The 18,662-nt window shown below is 36.8% G+C and overlaps 3 protein-coding genes across 3 annotated transcripts in view; all 3 read left to right on the top strand.

Annotated features, from left to right (window-relative positions):
• Positions 1-867: 867 nt before the first annotated feature.
• On the top strand, positions 868-3,375 carry HELRODRAFT_173160 (hypothetical protein; the record flags this gene model as incomplete). The annotated part of the gene is made up of 3 exons (XM_009019771.1): positions 868-1,221; positions 2,901-3,074; positions 3,157-3,375. The coding sequence occupies 3 exons, from the start codon at positions 868-870 to the stop codon at positions 3,373-3,375; spliced, it is 747 nt and encodes a 248-aa protein (XP_009018019.1).
• A 6,284-nt stretch (positions 3,376-9,659) lies between these two features.
• On the top strand, positions 9,660-17,142 carry HELRODRAFT_173159 (hypothetical protein; the record flags this gene model as incomplete). The annotated part of the gene is made up of 8 exons (XM_009019770.1): positions 9,660-9,774; positions 10,501-10,658; positions 10,839-11,807; positions 11,868-11,941; positions 11,991-12,110; positions 12,167-12,921; positions 16,719-16,789; positions 16,972-17,142. 8 exons carry the CDS (start codon positions 9,660-9,662, stop codon positions 17,140-17,142), a joined length of 2,433 nt encoding a protein of 810 aa, XP_009018018.1.
• Positions 17,143-17,269: 127 nt separating this feature from the next.
• Positions 17,270-18,662, top strand: part of HELRODRAFT_173158 (hypothetical protein) — a gene marked incomplete at both ends in the record, with an annotated part of 4,721 nt that continues 3,328 nt past the window's right edge. Inside the window, 3 exons of the mRNA XM_009019769.1 lie at positions 17,270-17,624; positions 17,753-18,109; positions 18,274-18,621. Coding sequence (XP_009018017.1) covers positions 17,270-17,624; positions 17,753-18,109; positions 18,274-18,621 — 1,060 coding nt within the window. The remainder of the gene's footprint in view (positions 17,625-17,752; positions 18,110-18,273; positions 18,622-18,662) is intronic.

The following is an 18,662-nucleotide window of genomic DNA, read 5'->3' as shown; positions in this document are numbered from 1 at the left end:
CGCATCCAATCTGAAATGATTGGGTCATTAATAACTTATTCACTAACCGTCATTTGATATGATACATTCTATTAACAAGTTACTTAGCAACAATTGTTACAATGGATCCAGGAAATGTGACCAAATTAAAAATATTTTATTCATCATATTAATTAATTAATATTTAAAATACAAGTTAAGACAAAGTATGTCTCCCTGCACTGGTTAGATATCTGCCGTGCAATAAGCACGAGGTTGCGATCGCGTTAAATATGTAGCATATTTTGAGAAAATTACGGCAAAACCGTAGATCAGTCCAGGGTTTTTCAGCATTATTTATTTTCTATTATTTGTTTAAAAATTAATTCTATAATTAAGGGTCATAGGCATATATATTATATAATCTTATGTGGGACAAAACGCAAATTTTCTGTCTAGTATTTTTGTTCTTTAAAAATCTATCAAAACATTGGCTCATCATATGATTACTTGAAAGAAATAACGACCATTTTTTGGTTTATACGAATGAAATTTGAAAGAAAAAATTAAATTTTGACAGTTACAAATATGTTACAAATCATGACTTGTATTAATAGTTGTGTTAATAAATCAACCAAGGGTAAATGTTTCTCTTTTCACCGGTAAAATGTTTATTGGTTTTTAATTCAAATGTTACATTGTTTTATTTATTTAAATGTAAGTCCGTGAGTGATAATTGTGATAACATATTCAAGTCAATCTCTTTTTCCTAATTAATTATGATATTCTTTTTGCTAGCTATACAACAAATCTTTCTTTTTTTCTTGCTCTTGACTATTCTTCGATTATTTAAATGGTGAAAATGTCAGTGAAGGTAATGTTAATGCGAATGTTCATTCAGGACACGAAATGGTGAGAGACGTTTCTAGTTTAGAGACAATGCCTCCAACATGTACTTGGAAGAAGAAAAGCTTGGTTCTCGTCTACCTGGATAATGACATCAACGACGGTTTCATTGCTGATGAGGATAAGTTTTTCATCACTGCAGCACTGATCGACAGGAAAGATGTCAACGACGAATCTTACAACATGTATCAAAGAAACCCGTCTGGTCATTCTACATCTTGTAAACTCAATAGAAAAAAAACACTTGCCTCAAATGACAACACAATCAAGACAGGACAACGATGTCTGCTTATGGCTAAAGGAACCGCAACAACGAAAACGTGGCGTGATCCGAAGAGAGAAAGCGAAGTCGTAAATGTGATTTATGTAGTTGGAATAGTTTAGTGTTTCTATTATTGTTGGTCTTCAAGTAAACGTTCAACAGCATTTGCGTTTAAAGCAGTTGTGTTTACCTATCGGAAATCGGAAAACGAACAATTGACGATCGTTGGAAGCTACAACACTGAGGTTGGAAATATAGAGATCTTTTAGTTATAACATCGGTGTTGGTAGTTACGAAAGTCAAGAGTTACAACAATATAAATAAATATATATATATATATATATATATATATATATACATACATATACATATACCGGTTATATGTATGGATGCACTGTGCACTGGTTACACTGCTGACAATCAAGTGACAGCAGTGTACCAGTGGTGTCACAAACGTTCCCAAAAAACGAGTAATGCTTGATTGGTGCCTGCATGTTGACGATGTCATTTAAAGTTGTGTTTAGCGCTGACGGAAACTCATCGACCACCAAATCTTGTGAGAGCAAATCATTTAATGCTCTGTTTAAATAATTTTCGAATGACGTGTAATTTAAACGACAAAAGCAGCGACGGCAGTTATGGATGATTGTCGATGATGGTTTGAAAAGCGTTGAGTTGAAGCACACAATGTTGTGATCTAAAAAAATCGCAATCATTGACGAATAATTTGATGCCTCTGAGACCATGGGAGAGGAGTGTTTTGAGTGCGTGAAATGTTTGAAAACACCTTGTGATGATGTGATTAATATGAGATGTTGAGGTAAATGTAATGCCTAATATTTTCAATTGATTCGTGCGAGTGATTGATGGATGCTCTGGAAATTATGCTATTTTCTTACGACTATTGTGTATGATGAGTTCGAATGATTTATTGAGGTTAAGTGACACATTGCATTGCTTTGACCATATAGTTAATGAGTTGAGTTCTGATTGGATGGTGTCTGTGCTAGATGATGAGATGATATGATATGTGTCGTCAGCGTATTTGATGATTTTATTAGAGCTATGAAGAGTTTTGAGAGTAGAAACATTGATGATAAAGGTTGATGGACAGAACCTTGAACAACACTAGAATTAATGGGTAAGGTAGATGAAAGAGTGGAGCTAAAAAAAAAGTAGAATGACTCCTATAAGAAACAAAATTTATTATAATATTGTAAATATTGTCAGGTAGAGGAATAGAGGCTAGATTATTTGAAAGTGAGAAGTGATTAAGAGTGTCAAAAGCTTTAGAAAAATCAAGAGCAATAAGATGAACATGATATTATTTTTGAGAAGAAATGATATTAAAGAAGTAAGAGCAGATGTAGATGCGAAATGATCTTGTAAGGTTCGACAGACGGATAATTGAAGCATGGATAGATGAATGACCTAACAATGAATTTTTCTAGAATACGTGAAAGTATGGGGGTGATAGATATTGGGTGATAATCTATTGGTGATGATGTGTTTTCTATTATGAAATGGATGAATTGTGCTGGATTTCTATTGTGATGGGATGAATGAATAATCCTAACCCATAATATCTTAATCATTATTACAACCACCTTTGATTTTACCTCTGCATTTATTAATTATGACTTTTAAACTTCCATCATTATTACAACTGCTATTTTTGTCATCGCCATTGTTACTACCGCTATCATTATTGTCACAAACATTACAAACAAATACACTACCATTGATACCACATGTACCATCATTTTCGGCCTAGAACCACAACCTGGAACCAATGACACGTCGAATTAGCAACACTAAAATTTGCGTAGCCTTGTCCAATCCCTCAGCGGTTGACGACCTGATATCCTCATCTAGGCTTCTGCGTTCATCATCAGGTACCAAGCACATCTACATCAACCATGACCTGTCAAAAAGACAAGCTGAAAAGGTCTTTCTAAGACGCCAGGAACGTCGTCTTGCCAAATCAAATAATAGTAAATTTCACCACGAACAGCCATTTCGTTCGACAGGGTTTGATCCGACCGTTTAGAATGGCTTTGGCAAATGTTAGAAGTCTTCAGAATAAACGAAATGATTTGAATGTATTTTTATCAGAATACGATCCTAACATTTTTCAGTTATCGAAACATGGCTTTCACCAGAAGATCGTGACGAATTGTTTTTACCTACTGGTTTCAGTTTTGCTAGAAAAGACCGTGGAACGCGTGGTGGTTGTGTGGCTTTCATAATTAATAACTCGATTCGTTTCAAAGTCGTAAAGGTACCCACAAAATATTCCCATATCGAACTAATTTCAAATGATATTCTTTTTTCATCATCGGTTTATCGTTTCATCTCCTACTACCGCAGTGGTGGATTTGACAGGTTGGCTGAGAAATATGCAAGTGATAGCGTCCAATGTATCAAGGAGCTATGCAGAGGAAATGTTAACTGTCTGTTGGGCGATTTCAACCTTTCCCTCATTGATTGGACTAACTACTCCTCACCAGACAATTTAATTTATAATTCCTTCATCGAACTTTTTAACGATTTGGGCTTTCATCAGCAGATAGACCAACCTACTTGAAGTCAGAACATTTTTGATTTGGTGCTCTCTGATGATACCAGATTGCTATCAAAACTTGAGGTCTCATGTCCTTTCGCCTCAAGTGATCACAACTGCATTACTTTGCAAGTCAACTGTATCATTGATAAACTAATAAATGACAGCGCTAACAACGAAATATACTTTTACGATTTCAGCAGAGCAAACTACGAGCTTTTAAATGATTTTTTCTCAAAAATGGATTGGAATTATTATTTTCAATTCTGCTTTGATGCTAATGCATGTTGGAATATCTTTGAACAAATAACCAACAATGCCATATCAACTTTTGTTCCTCAAGTTCGTCATAAAAGTCTACTACCCAAACGATCAGTACCTAGATCACTTCGTCAATCATAAAAAATTAAACTAAACATTATTTTTGGAAAAAGTGGAAACAAAATTCAAATTCAGATGATAAAAATCACTACACGATGGCAGCAAAAAATGTTCTGAATTAGCAAACTTCTACCGTAAAATTATTGAAAACAATTTGTTATCAAATGCTAGCGTCAGAAGCTTTTATTGCTATGTAAACAACAAATTATTTTCCAAGCCCCAAACCAACAGCTTGAAAACTGAGGATAATAGTATATCAAGTGATCCTGTAACGAAGCGAACACATTTAACAACTATTTTGCATCAGTAACTTGTTTTTTGCCTCTCGGTAATTTAGTTCTTTTTTTCTGACTGGGTAAAGAGACATCTGAATGCCCTTGGTCAGTTGTTAAAATAAAATAAATAATTAAATTATTATATTGCCAAATTCCTCTTTTTAATTGCCGGAGAGATTTTATAGTATCTTTGGTTCCCATAAGTTAATTTTTCAAAGCCTATATGCCATCGTTTATATTCATCATTTTGTCGTTAACATTAAAAAACGTTGTTAACAAATAATCTTTTCTAAGCATCAGCATATGACTTTTAAGTTTAAATTCATTTTGACTACAAGATCATAATTACTTTTAACCACCAAGCCTTTCAACGCATCAGCAATTGACTTAATGGGGTTATCCTGAAAGTTCATTTTGTCCACAAGATCATCATCGGTAGCTCTAATATCTACTTTAGCCAAAATATCCTTTTTCTGACTGCTAATTGAAATGTTTTTTCCTGAATTTACTTTATGTCATTTGTTACATCATCTAATCTTTTAGAGGATTTAACAGCTTCAACCTGCTCCAGATGACTATTAAAACTCAACAGAAAACTAGGGGCATTCTGAAATTCTTTAAATGATAAATCAGAAATTCCTGCAAATTTACGCAAAAAAATTTATTTATTTATTTAACAACTGACCAGAGGGCATCAAGATGCCTCTTACCCAGTCAGAAAAAAAAGAACTAAATTCAACATAAATGGCAGAACAGAAAAAAAGAAAATGTTATATTTAAAAGATAGATACCACTTATTATCATTTCTAATATGTCAGTGTTCGATTAACCCTAATGAACCTAAACATGAAAGTAAACTTTTCAACCTTGAAAAAAAAAACACCAAAGAACAAAGAGAAGCATTACAAGTGATTGAATGTTCAAACTACAGCCGCACCATCACCTGTACTCAATTAATTCACAAGAACTCACAGTTAGGGTAAATGAAAAATCTATCATCATACAAGTCAACATCAATGCTCAGTCAAAACAATAGTTAGTTGACTTTCAAACAGACACAGAGCAATATAAAATACTACTAATGCTGACACAAAATAATATGTAAAAAGAAAAATATAAGAAAAATATAAACTATTCTGAAATGGTCAAAAGACGGCCAAAAATGGTGTTGGAATTTTTGTCAGAGAACCACTAGCCCAAGAAGTACTGGATATTAAAAGGATTAATTCACGTCTCATGTGGATCAAGCTTCGCATAGAAAAGCAAACAATGATTATTTTTTCTGCATATGCACCACAGACAGGCGAATCAGAAGAAATGAAAAATGACTTCTGGGCTGCATTCTCTGACACCATCTTAACAATACAAAAATCTGAAAATCCTGATTGGAGGCGATCTCAATGGCCACGTTGGAGAGAAAACAGATGGTTTTGACAACGTACATGGCGGTTTTGGCAACGGAAAACGGAATGAAGATGGCAACCGCATCCTTGAGTTTGCTGAAAGTCACGGGTTTTGTTTACTGAACACATATTTTAGAAATAGGTTGGAACATCTCTTAACATACAAAAGTGGACCATCAGCCACGCAAATTGATCTCTTCGCTGTCAAGCAACAACACCGAAGGCTATTCAAAGATGTCAAAGTTACACCTGGCGAATCATGTGTCGCCCAACATAGACTCCTTATGGCAGACCTGGTTGTCGAACTGTCAAAACATAAGTTTAAACAAATGCCTCGGAGAATCAAAACGTAAAAGCTGAAAAGCAAAATTCATCGAGAAAACTTTCAACAGATAGTCGCCACACAGTTAGACCACCAATCGACAGCCAGAATACTTCAACCGTCTGTTAAACGAAACAAATCCCATCAATGTTAACTTTGACGCTCCACCCATTGAAGGTCCGATTTCATACATCACTGTAGAGGAGCTTACAGAAGCTCTGAGAGCTATGAAGGATGGAAAGGCAGCAGGGCCCTAGGGACTCACAAATGACATTATCAAAGCATCTGGTACTGTAGATTGGAGTACATACAAAACCGTTTTCATAACGCTGCAACTACAATTTGTGGGAAAACTGGTTCAAAACGTCAGCATAAACGATACACTTGGTGGTGGAATGACAGTGTACAAAATGCAATAACTGAAAAGAAAGTTGCATAAAAGCAATGGCAAAAATCAAAGTCTGTTGATGACCATAAAATTTTCCGTGAGAAGAACAACTATGCAAGACGTCAAGTTGCACTTGCTCGGACAGATCAGTGCAGAGAGTGGCTCACTAAAAAAACAAAGGTGAACAAATGAAATCTTTGTATCGTATAGCTAAACAAGCAAAGCGTACGAAAAAAGACAGTTGGTGCCTCATGTATCAAAAACAACAAAAATGAGATGGTTCTTGAACAAGATGAGATCAAGCTACAGTGGAGAGAATACTTCAACCGTCTGTTAAACGAAACAAATCCCATCAATGTTAACTTTGACGCTCCACCCATTGAAGGTCCGATTTCATACATCACTGTAGAGGAGCTTACAGAAGCTCTGAAAGCTATGAAGGATGGAAAGGCAGCAGGGCCCTAGGGACTCACAAATGACATTATCAAAGCATCTGGTACTGTAGGTATCCAAACGTTTCTACAACTTTGCCGTAAAATCTGGAAAAATTGGTCAATGCCGATTGAATGGAACTATAGCATGACAGTTCCGCTATACAAAGGCAAAGGTGATCCATTGAACTGTTCATCATATCGGGGTATACGTCTGTTAGAACACTCCCTGAAAATTGACGAGAAAATCATTGAGAAAAGATTAACGTCATGCATCACAATCGGAAATTATCAATTTGGTTTCCTAGCGGGGAAATCAACAATTGATGCAATTCACATCCTTCGGCAACTGCAAGAGAAGCACCTCGCAGAGCATCAACAACTATCACACATTTTTGTAGACCTTGAAAAAGCATTTGATCGAGTTCCCCGTGAAGCAATCAGATGGAGTCTACGTCGGCAACTCATTCCTGAATATCTTGTTCGACTTGTGATGGAAATGTATACGAATACTAAGACTCTTGTCAGCACAACGGTTGGAAACACAGATGCATTTGACATCGGCGTTGGAGTTCACCAAGGCTCAATTCTCAGTCCACTGTTATTTATAACTGTGATGGAAGAAATCACAAAACCGATATGCACTGGTGACATTTGGAATTTAATATATGCTGATGATATCGTTTTAACAGCCACGTCTGAGCAGAATGCTGCACAGATGTTTGAAGAGTGGAACACCAGACTCGCCGATCATGGATTCAAAGTCAACATCAGCAAAACCAAAGCAATGAACACTGGTGAACCCATCCAATCCACAGCTACTGGACGATGGCCCTGTCCAGTTTGTAAAGCTGGTGTAGGTAACAATTCAATCAAGTGTCAGCAGTGTAACCAGTGATGTCACAATCATTGTTCAAAAATAATTGGTACTTTATCTAAAGTGTCCAATTTTGTTTGTCCTGCTTGCATCAATCCACAACAACAAATTCGAAATAGCAATGTTTTTGAAGCCATTAAGTTAGAGAAAGTTACATCGTTTCAATATCTAGGGGATGTTCTGGATTGTACTGGAACAGCTGAAGCTGCCGTTCGAGCACGCATACGTGCAGCCTGGAAATAAATGGCATTTCCTTGCCTCTATATTGATGTGGCGTGACATCCCACTACCACTAAGATCAAGACTTTATAAATCTGTGATTCGTCCGGTGTTGTTATATGGTGCAAAAACATGGCCAATGACAACCAAACTGGAACAATAACTTCAACGAACCGACATGAAAATGCTCCGATGTATGCAACGAATTAGTCTGAAGAACCACATCAAATCTACCGAAATCCTGCGTCGTACTGGTTTAGATGACATAAAGGACAAATGCCGGCAACAGTCTGCGGTGGTTTGGTCATGTCAAACGAAGTGGAAACAGAGCCATAACTTCTCTTGCAGATGTTGAAGTACCTGGCACACGTCCCAAAGGCCGTCCAAAAAAGTCCTGGTCGCAAACAATCGAGCAAGACATGAAAGCTGTGAAGGCTGTTTATCTTTTTCACACGACGTACACATGTATTTATGTGCACACGCAAGCACCGCATCATAAACGCTGAGTATATGATAGCCATTGAGATGTTTGACTCAGCGAGCATTTGAACAACTGAGCCATCTCGCCGGCCAACATGCGACAACTTACGTCGTCTGCCCATTTACCAGCCTCGAAAGGATGGACGGCTGGGTTGACCGGGAGTCGGCTAACCGGATGAACCTGTAGAAACTGCAGAATTCGAACCCGGGTCGTGGGAGTGGTAGACGGACACGCTAACCACTTGGCCACGAGACCCCAAATGCGTTCAATCTATTCAACACAAAAACAAATATCCGAACGTTTAGCCGGATGCATTATTTTTTTAAATATTTATAATGCAGCACTTTCCAACGCAGAGTTGCTTACATGTTATTCTATACCTGAACTTAGAATTAAACTTTTGTACCAGAAAGGCTGAACTATCCACACCACGAAACGCCATTATATGTATGAATGCGCAGAACCGCATCATACGAGTAAGATGATCTTTGAGTTTTGGACGCAGGTGGTATTGGAACTATGTCATCCCGTAACAGTAGCGCTGAGCTAACTCGGTGACCATTATGTACCATTACAATTTATTTTTCACAATGTCTTATCTAAACTCACATACCATAATAATGGATGGATAAGCTCAAAAACATTTTGACACCGATATTATTATAAATAATGCTGAAAATGAATGATCTCTGGTTTAGCCACAAATTATTACGTCCACAGTAAATAATGCAGCATAAAAAGTATAGTAAAATAAATGTATCTATGAAATAATAAATAATTTTAAGTTCATGATGATATTTAAAAATAATTATATGACTGGTTGGTGTCAGGGTAAGGGTTAGGGGTTTGTTCGTTGAATGAACGTTTGTTAACTTTATACAAGTATTATAATATTATATTGCACTTGTCTAACAACAGGTCAGACCAATTAGCTGAATTGGCTGACTCACGGTTTGCTGACTTGAATACATCATAACGCAAAAGACAATTTTTCTAAATTTAGTCAAAACAATTGTTATAATATAATTGCACATCATATGTATTTGATTGAAAATTGTTATAAAATAATGCAGTCTATCGCTACACGAACATCTTAAGTCAGCCACTATATTTTGTGACATTGCCTTTTTACTTTATTACATATTTAGATAAAATACATATTATGAACAATTGTTCAATTATATCATAACAATATGTGTCACGGTTCAAGGGTAGATGTTGAGCGCCGCATCATTAAATTATATTATTGCTGCGGGGTAACACGGCGCGTCGTGAAAATAAAGGCCGGTCTCGTCAGACAGAAAGAAAGTTTATTTTTATTGTAGAAAATTAGTTGGTAGAGTTGGTTAATTTTATTGTAGAAAATTAGTTGGTAGAGTTGGTTAATTTCATTGTAGAAAATTAGTTGGTAGAGTTGGTTAATTTTATTGTAGAAAATTAGTTGGTAGAGTTGGTTAATTTTATTGTAGAAAATTAGTTGGTGGAGTTGGTTAATTTTATTGTAGAAAATTGGTTGGTAGAGTTGGTTAATTTTATTGTAGAAAATTGGTTGGTGAGAAATTGGACATGCAAACGTGGTTGGTGAAGTAGCTGTTGGTTGGTAAGGTATTATTGGGAAAAGTTTCATTTGTTGGTACGTGGGTGGTAGTTAGTCAGTGGTTAGAAGGGGGAGAGCTGGAAATACGGGGTTGTTACGAGCTCAACGACGAAAAACGTAAGATAGCGAACGAAGTAGTTATCTGTTGTGTTGGAGGATGGCGAACGAAGTAGTTGCCTTTCAACGTAACAACAACGTTTGTCGGTTGGGTAAAGCACAGGTGGTACAATATTGGTACAGAAGACGGCTGGAACCGAAGGAGTCAACCCCACATAACACCAGTGTTCGAAGGATACTGTCAACAGGAAGAACAGAAAGCGCCAGTGGTAAGAGTTGGCGTTTGTCAATTGCCGGTGAGTAATTTTCATTGACGAGGATACACAACGGACACAACGTGGTAAAGTTGGTAAAGATGGCCCACAATTAACGGTCGAAAGACAAAGGCATGAAAGAGGGTGATGAGGAGATAACGTTGGATCCCGTGCAGGCAACTCAAATTCGGATTATGATGGAAGCAGCAGAAAAGGAGGAACGACGCAGAGAACAAACAGCGGAAAGAGCTGAAAGACGAGCAGAGGAAGCAGCAGCTGAAGAAGTAAGATGGAAATTAAAGTGATGGAGGAAGATATGAGGGAACGTAGAGAAGCTGACATACAGTTGAGGAGTCAGAATAATACTGCTCAGCAGAGACCATACTGCTAGTATAATCCGTAGAATCAGTCCAATGTTAGGAATGTGTCCTATGGATCCCCGTGAAATTGCAGCATATTTTCAGAGGATCGAAGGAATATTTGACAGCCATCGAGTTAGTGAGGAATTGCGAGCAGATCTGTTACTGGCTAATTTGGAAACGAAGATGAAGACAGTACTAAATGAGATTAAAACTTATGATTATCTAAATTATGAAGTAATCAAACAACAGATCATACGTTATTGTCGCTTTTGTCCGATGAAACTCCGCGATGAATTCTTTTTGGCTCGGAAGGCACATGATGAGACATATCCTGCATTTGCATCGAAACTACATCGAAATCTCCGATTCTATTTACAAAGTCGGAAGGTTGAAACGTTGGATCAAGCACTTTTATTGCTAGTCGTGGGCCGAATGAAGGAATTGTTGCCAAAAAACTTGTTGGAACATGTATTAACTCAGGAAGGTGAGGAATGGTTAACCCACGAACGTTGGACAATGTTGTGGAGATATGAGGCCAACATAAACATGAGACTGTCTAGTAATGTAGCCCCAGGCTATAAACCACTCCAAACGGCTGTACGTCCCGGAACAGATCACAAATGGCTCAACAAAGAGGTTGTAAAAGGATCAATATCAAAGGTAGGTTGTTATCACTGTGGTAGTCGGGGACATCTTGCTAAATTTTGTACCCAGAAAACAAATCATAATCCCATCAAGAAGCTCATGAAATGCCAGGTCACTGCTATGCCTCAGGCCACAAAGGAGTTGAAGAAACCAAGTATTACTCCTGGGACCATACAGGCTGAAAAATACTTCAAAAGACCATTTGTTCAGGTTAAAATTCAAGCTGGTCCGACCTGTGCAGCATTGGTAGATAGAGGAGCAGAAGTATGTGGAATCGGAATCTCTCAGGACTTAAGTCACAAGTTAAACATACCCAGAGGGGAACGTTTGAGGATCAAGGGATGGAATGGACCAACGACAGAAGTAGATGGTGCATGGGTAATGATGGCCTATAACCCTGATGAAGGCGAAAGTATTGCCCCCGCTGTACGAGTATGATTGTGCAGTGGACCTAATGCCAGCGAAACATTAATTATTACACCCAAGGTGGTGGAATTGTTGAAGATGGCAAGACAGTATGCAGTGAAACTCGGAAATGACCAAAATATCACACCAATCAAGTTGGGGAATGAGAAGCACCTTACGTTTCTACACCCATGATGCCTCCAGGATCCCTGTCAGGAGGAGGGGTGACGATCTGATAGGCGTGATGGTGGTTAATGCAGCAAACGTCGTGTCAGTGAAAATGATGATAAGGTGTATGATGAAAACATTGTTTGATCACATAAGGTTAACAAAGCTGGTACACAATAAGTTCACAACCAATAATGTAATAACAATAAAAGGAATGTTGGACGATATGAAGTAGCTCACAACAGTAGCAACGACCACAGCAACGCCAGTGGTAAATTGATATCTAACAACAGTGGTAGTGAAAGTACTTCCCACAATGACAACGACATCAATAGCAGCGACGACAATATTGGCAATAAAGGTACTCACAACAATAATGGTGATAATACGAAGATCAATGTTAGATTGGAAGTAGCTTACAATAACTACGGTATTAATAATGGTAAAATAGATGGCAGCATTATGTTAGATAAGGTTGGGAAGGAACTAGTTAATGAAAATAATAATTGTAAAATAGATGGCAGTGGTATTGTAGATATAGTTGATGATCATGAGGTTGATGAGGAGAAAGATGATGAAGTCAGTGGAATTAATAATTGTAATTTGGATGCCAGCAGCAGTGATGGTGATGAGGATCACGACGTTGATGGTGAGGAGGATGAGAAGATGGAACGTAATGTTGGTAATGTTGATCAGGCAGATGATGTTGGTAACGTTGGTCAGTCGGATGAAGCAGATAAGGTAGATGGTGTTGGAGATGTGGTTCGGTCAGGGGAAGCAAGGGTTGGTAGCGATGGTGGTCGATTGGTCGATGATGAAGAGGCGGATGTTCATGATAATGATTGTAGTCAGGAAGATGCGACGATGAAGAATAATAAATGTAATGTTAGAGATGAAGATGATGAAGAGAGTGTGGAAGGTGGCTGTACGCTGGAAAAGGAAAAATTCCTTCAAGAACAACGTAAATGTCAGACGCTCAAAAAATGTTGGGAGTGGGCGAAGATGAAAAAAAAGAATTTTTTTATCGAAGATGACATTTCATACCACCAAGAAACTGTATTGGGTTATAAAGTGAAACAGTTGTGTTTGCCAGCAACCAGGCTTCAGATAGTGATGGAAATGGGAAATGATAAACCGTTTGCTGGACACATGGCTGCTAAGTCTACAAGACAAAGGGTGGCCCTTAGCTTTTGGTTTCCGGAAATGTGTGAGAAGATACGAAGATATTGTCACTCTTGTCAAATATGCCAACTGAGAAACCCGGTCAGGATAACAGAAAGAACTTCCATAACTCCCATTTCCAGGAAGGAGGAGGTACCGTTTTCCCATCTGGTAATGGATTGTATTGGGCCGATGATATCAACGGAAAGCGGACCCAAACCAAGATATAATTACGCCTTAGTTGTGGTGGATCTCTTCACTAGATGGCCCACGGCATACCCGATGAGGCACATTACTGCCAAAGCGACATGTGAGGTGCTTTTGCAGATATTTATGACTTACTCTATACCAAGGGTCATCAGTTCCGATAGAGCATAACATAAGCATATCAGATGTGCAAAAGAAACAAGTGATGGAGATAGTGAAAATCCATGCGAAGATATTCCAACCTCGGGTGGGATTATATTCAGCCGTACAGCATAGTATCAGAGTGAATGAAAAGTTTCGACCGCAACGGTTGCGTGCATACAAAATCCCAGAATTACTTAAACCGGAAGTTGAGAAACAATTAAAGATGATGTTGGAGCAGGGTATCATTATTCCGTCAAACAGTGCAATGGCCAGTCCCATTGTTTGCATCATGAAGAAAAATGGCACTGTCCGGTTGGCCGTTGACTACCGATATGTGAATAGACATTCTGAGGGAGATGGTTTTCCTACACCTGATGTTCAGGATGTACTTCAGAAAGTGAGTCGAGCCCGATATATGCTAAAAGTGGTTATTGGCAGATACCCATGGAGGAGGAATCAAGATGGCTGACCGCCTTTGTTTGCGATTTTGGATTATTTGAGTTTACCCGTATGCCTTCCGGTTTGAAGTCGGCCAGTATCACATTTACAAGAGCCATGAAGGAACTAACGAGACATGTGCAAGGATTCACAGAGGCCTACATAGACGACATAGCCGTATACTCCAATAATTGGGAGGAACCTGTCATGCATTTAAGACGCTTTTTTAAGGTGGTGGAGCAGTCTGGCCTAACGTTTGATATAGAAAAATGTCGTTTTGCACAGGCCAGGATACCATTTTTGGGACATTTGGTGGGATCGGGTACCATTGATATGGATCCACTAAAGTTGCAGAAATTACATCAAATCCGACCCCCAACCACGAAGAAGGAAGTACAAAAATTGATAGGATTTCTGAATTACTTCCACAATTTCATCCCGCTAGCCAGAACTCGGATAACATAACGGAATTGACGAAAGGGAGAGGTAATGGGAATGTAACGTGGACACAAGATACAGTAGTTTGGATACAGTAATTCATCAGCTGAAGAATGTTGGAGGTTTACATACCATCGATTACACCCAACCGTTTGGTTTAATCACTGACGCTAGTGACCACACGGGGGCATATTGCTTGGTGCAAATTGATAGTCTTGGAAAAAAAACGCCCCATTGCGTTCGCTAGCAAGAAACTGTCGGATACACAGCGTCGGTGGGCTACCATTGAAAAGGAAGCATAAGCCATCTTGTTGGCATTACAGAAGTTCAGAGGATGGATCTGTATGTCGACAATCCATGTATACACAGACCATAATCCTTTAACGTATCTAACGGATGTAGTTCCTAAGAGTTCAAAGTTGATGAGGTGGGGGTTAGCCATGCAAGAGTTTGACATACACATCAAATACCGCGCGGGAAACAAGAACGCCGCTGACTTTGGTTGGTAGAGTTAGTTATTTTTATTGTAGAAAATTAGTTGGTCGAGTTGGTTAATTTCATTGTAGAAAATTGGTTGGTAGAGTTGGCGTTTTTGTTGGTGAGAAATTGGACACGCAAACGTGGTTGGTGAAGTAGCTGTTGGTTGGTAAGGTATTATTGGGAGAAGTTTCATTTGTTGGTACGTGGGTGGTAGTTAGTCAGTGGTTAGAAGGGGAAGAGCTGGAAATACGGTACGGGGTTGTTACGAGCTCAACGACGACAAACGTAAGGTAGCGAACGAAGTAGTTATCTGTTGCGTTGGAGGGTGGCGAACGAAGTAGTTGCCTTTCAACGTAACAACAACGTTTGTCGGTTAATTGGTACAATATTGGTACAGAAGACGGCTGGAACCGAAGGAGTCAACTTCACATAACACCAGTGTTCGAAGGATTCTACATTGTTGTCAAGTGAAGAAGTTGAAACAGTATCTGCTCGTACGTGGTCACAGCACTGGCAGGAACAAGTCTGCACACTAACCTCGAACTTTAACTTTTATTTTGGTTTTCTTTATTGACTTTGTATATTTATTTGGTATAGTTTTCAGTCTACAGAATAAAATTTTTTTTGATTTATGTCTATGTCTCAACCTTGCCGCTAAGAACCCGCTACAATATGTTTCAATAAAATAAAAGAAATTTGTTTCTGTGAAAACAGCTAAACTGTCTACAATAATAAATACATCAAGTCAGCAACTTTATTTTGTGACATTGTCGCAATGTACCGCATTATTTTAATACAATTTAGGATCAAATACATATTATTAATAATATATTAACCATATTATAACATATTGTTTTGATTATTTTTGGTATATTTTATTATTTATTGTAATGTGTTTGCATCACCGCATTGGGATGTATGGATGCACGTTCATTATCTTCAGATGCAAGCCAGTCAATTAATCCGACCCTTTAACAACAGCCTAAAAACTAAAAAGTAATAAAAACGGCTTAGAAATTGTTTATAATGCCTCAAAACATGAATGGAGTAATGCTGATATTATGATTAATTATTTCATTTATTAATTGAAACTTTACAATTACTGGTAAAACGTGAGATAGTACTCCTATGGTATCATCCATGTTTACAAACAATCATAATGTACTTTTAATAAATTAACTCCGCCCATTTTGAATTATCTAGCGCTTGATTATTTATTTATATCAAATTGAAAATAATTTAATTTGGTAAGTTTTTTAGATAATTACTTGTCAAATAGTTGAAATAGTGAACATTAAATAAAAAAAAATTAAAATATGAGTAAATTTCTGTTTTGATAACAATTAATGGCTTATGGAATGGTTAACAGGGTTAGGGTTAGGGCCTCCCTTTTTCACAAAATTTTCAATCATTTCATATGGAGTGGTTAAAATTTGTGAAATGATTGAAAATTTTGTTAAAAATGGAAGCCCTCTGACCCTAACCCTGTTAACCACTCCCTAAGCCATTGATATTTAACAAGTAGTGATCTAAAAAACTTACCTAAGAATTAACTTGTATTAAATTACTTACCTAAGAATTAACTTGCATTAAATTATTTTCAATTTGATATAAATAAATAATCAAGCGCTAGATAATTCAAAATGGGCGGAGTTAATTTATTAAAAGTACATTATGATTGTTTATAAACATGGACGATACCATAGGAGTACCTATCTCACGTTTTACCCAATTAATTACAGACTCAGAGTGATATTTTTATAATAGAAACACCGAGATTTATTTACCTGCTTGTTGAAAAATCCTAAGTTTGCCCAGCATTTGTAACATTTTTCTGACATTTTATAGTGTTTTGTAAAAATAAATAAATCATTACAAAAAATAAAAAACGCCCAGGTGAAGCAGCAACGAAGTTTACCAGCTACAAAAATGTATGCAAAGTGAGATATGGCGGTAAAAAAAGAGAGGTTCGATCATAAACGCGATGATGTATGCACGCTTGCAAAAAAAGATACATATGCGGAACAAAAGGCGGCGTATAGTATTTCATTCATGAATTCCGATATCTTTTTAATGTTACAAACATTTAATATTCTAATTTTAATTATACTTTAGTTTAGTTGCACATATGCCAATTACTCCTTTACAGAAATATGCTAATTATTCTTCACTCGGAGATCAAAGTGTTATCAAAGAGCAAGTAAATGGAACCAATAAAATTAGCACAATAGAACATAACACCGATGTAATTAGCACAATAAAACATAACACCAAAGCAATAAATAGCACTTACGTTCGGAAAGTTTTCTTCACAATTTAAATTTTTCAATAAATTTATCAATTTCGAGTTTAAAAAATTTAATTTTAAGTTATTAACAGTATTAAAAAATTTATTTAATTAATAATTTTTAAATCCTGTTGTATTTCGCCGCCTAAAGAAAGTGAAAATGGAAAACACTAATCCTAACATAACCGCACGGACAAGGAAGGTGACCAATAAGATGAGTGATATTGCGGGATTGCATCTGTGTGAAGGTTGTAGGAAAGTAAATGAAGAAAGAATAAAAACACTGACTAATTATGAGGAGGAAGGATTGCTTGTTGCTATCAAACAGTTGGAAGAAAAAATGGCAAATGAAGTCAGATGTCTAACTCAGATGATGGAAAAAGTCACATTTAGAGAAGAGATGCTAAAAGAACAGATGAGGGAACAAACTAACTTGAAGAATAGTCTCAATGAGGTAAAAAATCAGGTAGCCAAGGAAGAGGAAATGACAAAAAAGTGGAATGAAGTAGTTAAAGGTAATATTGAGAGTTTGACAACAAATGTCAAGGAATACATTCATCGGTGCTGGACACAAAAAATCATCTGGATGTTGCTAATGAAAGAGATATCCGTCGAAACAATTTAGTCATTTTCAACATACCAGAAAATGAAAGTTTTTCTTGGAAAGCTGATAAAGAGAAAGTGCTTCAGTTGTTGAAGGAGATAACTGATGAAAACTTGGAGAAGGAGGTTTCAAATGTATTCAGACTTGGTAAAAGGGTGAATGATCAAAAGCCAAGGCCTATTTTAATTAAATTAGGAAATTTAACTACTAAAAACCTGATACTAGAAAACTGTTTCAAATTGAGGAGGAGTAAATCATTCAATGGAGTCTACATTAACCATGACCTTATTAAATTAGATAGAGATATTTGTAAACAGCTTCTCGATGATAAAAAGAAGAAAATTGCAGAAAAGGACGACATTAATAACTGGATATTTAAGATAAAAGGACAACCAGGTGAGTTTCATGTATTTGTTTTTAAAAAGACAAATTTATAAAGAGATCAAAGTCAAGAGAAGGTAGTGAGTTTAATTATAAACATCCTAGTGTGGTAAAGAATCCTAATAATGTGCTTAATGTTTTGTATACCAATGTTGATTGTCTCACAAATAAATTTTCAGAATTGAATCTATTTTTAGATGCATCGGATTTAAAGTATGATTTAATAGTTATAAATGAAGTAAACTCTAAAAATGTTGAAAACTCTTCATGGAACATTAACGAATTTAATTTGCCTGGATATAGTTACCTGGTTTCAAATTTCTGCAAAGCAAGCTGTCGAGGTATTATGTTATATTACAAAATCAATTTGCAGCTGTTTAGTGTTCAACTGGATTCCATATTTGATGAATATTTGTGTGCTAGGATTAACGTCAGAGATCAAAATTTAAATTTAATGGTAATTTACAGAAGTCCTAATTCAAGTAATGATAATAATGACAATCTCATTGGTGTCTTGAATGAGTTTGGTGAGTTGTCTGGTAGACAACTTGTTTTGGGTGATTTTAAT

The sequence above is a fragment of the Helobdella robusta genome (assembly GCF_000326865.2).
Source record: "Helobdella robusta unplaced genomic scaffold HELROscaffold_25, whole genome shotgun sequence".
In the NCBI taxonomy this organism is placed as follows: domain Eukaryota; kingdom Metazoa; phylum Annelida; class Clitellata; order Rhynchobdellida; family Glossiphoniidae; genus Helobdella; species Helobdella robusta.
Note: the sequence above shows the minus strand (reverse complement) of the source record. Positions and strands in the feature narration are given on the sequence as shown.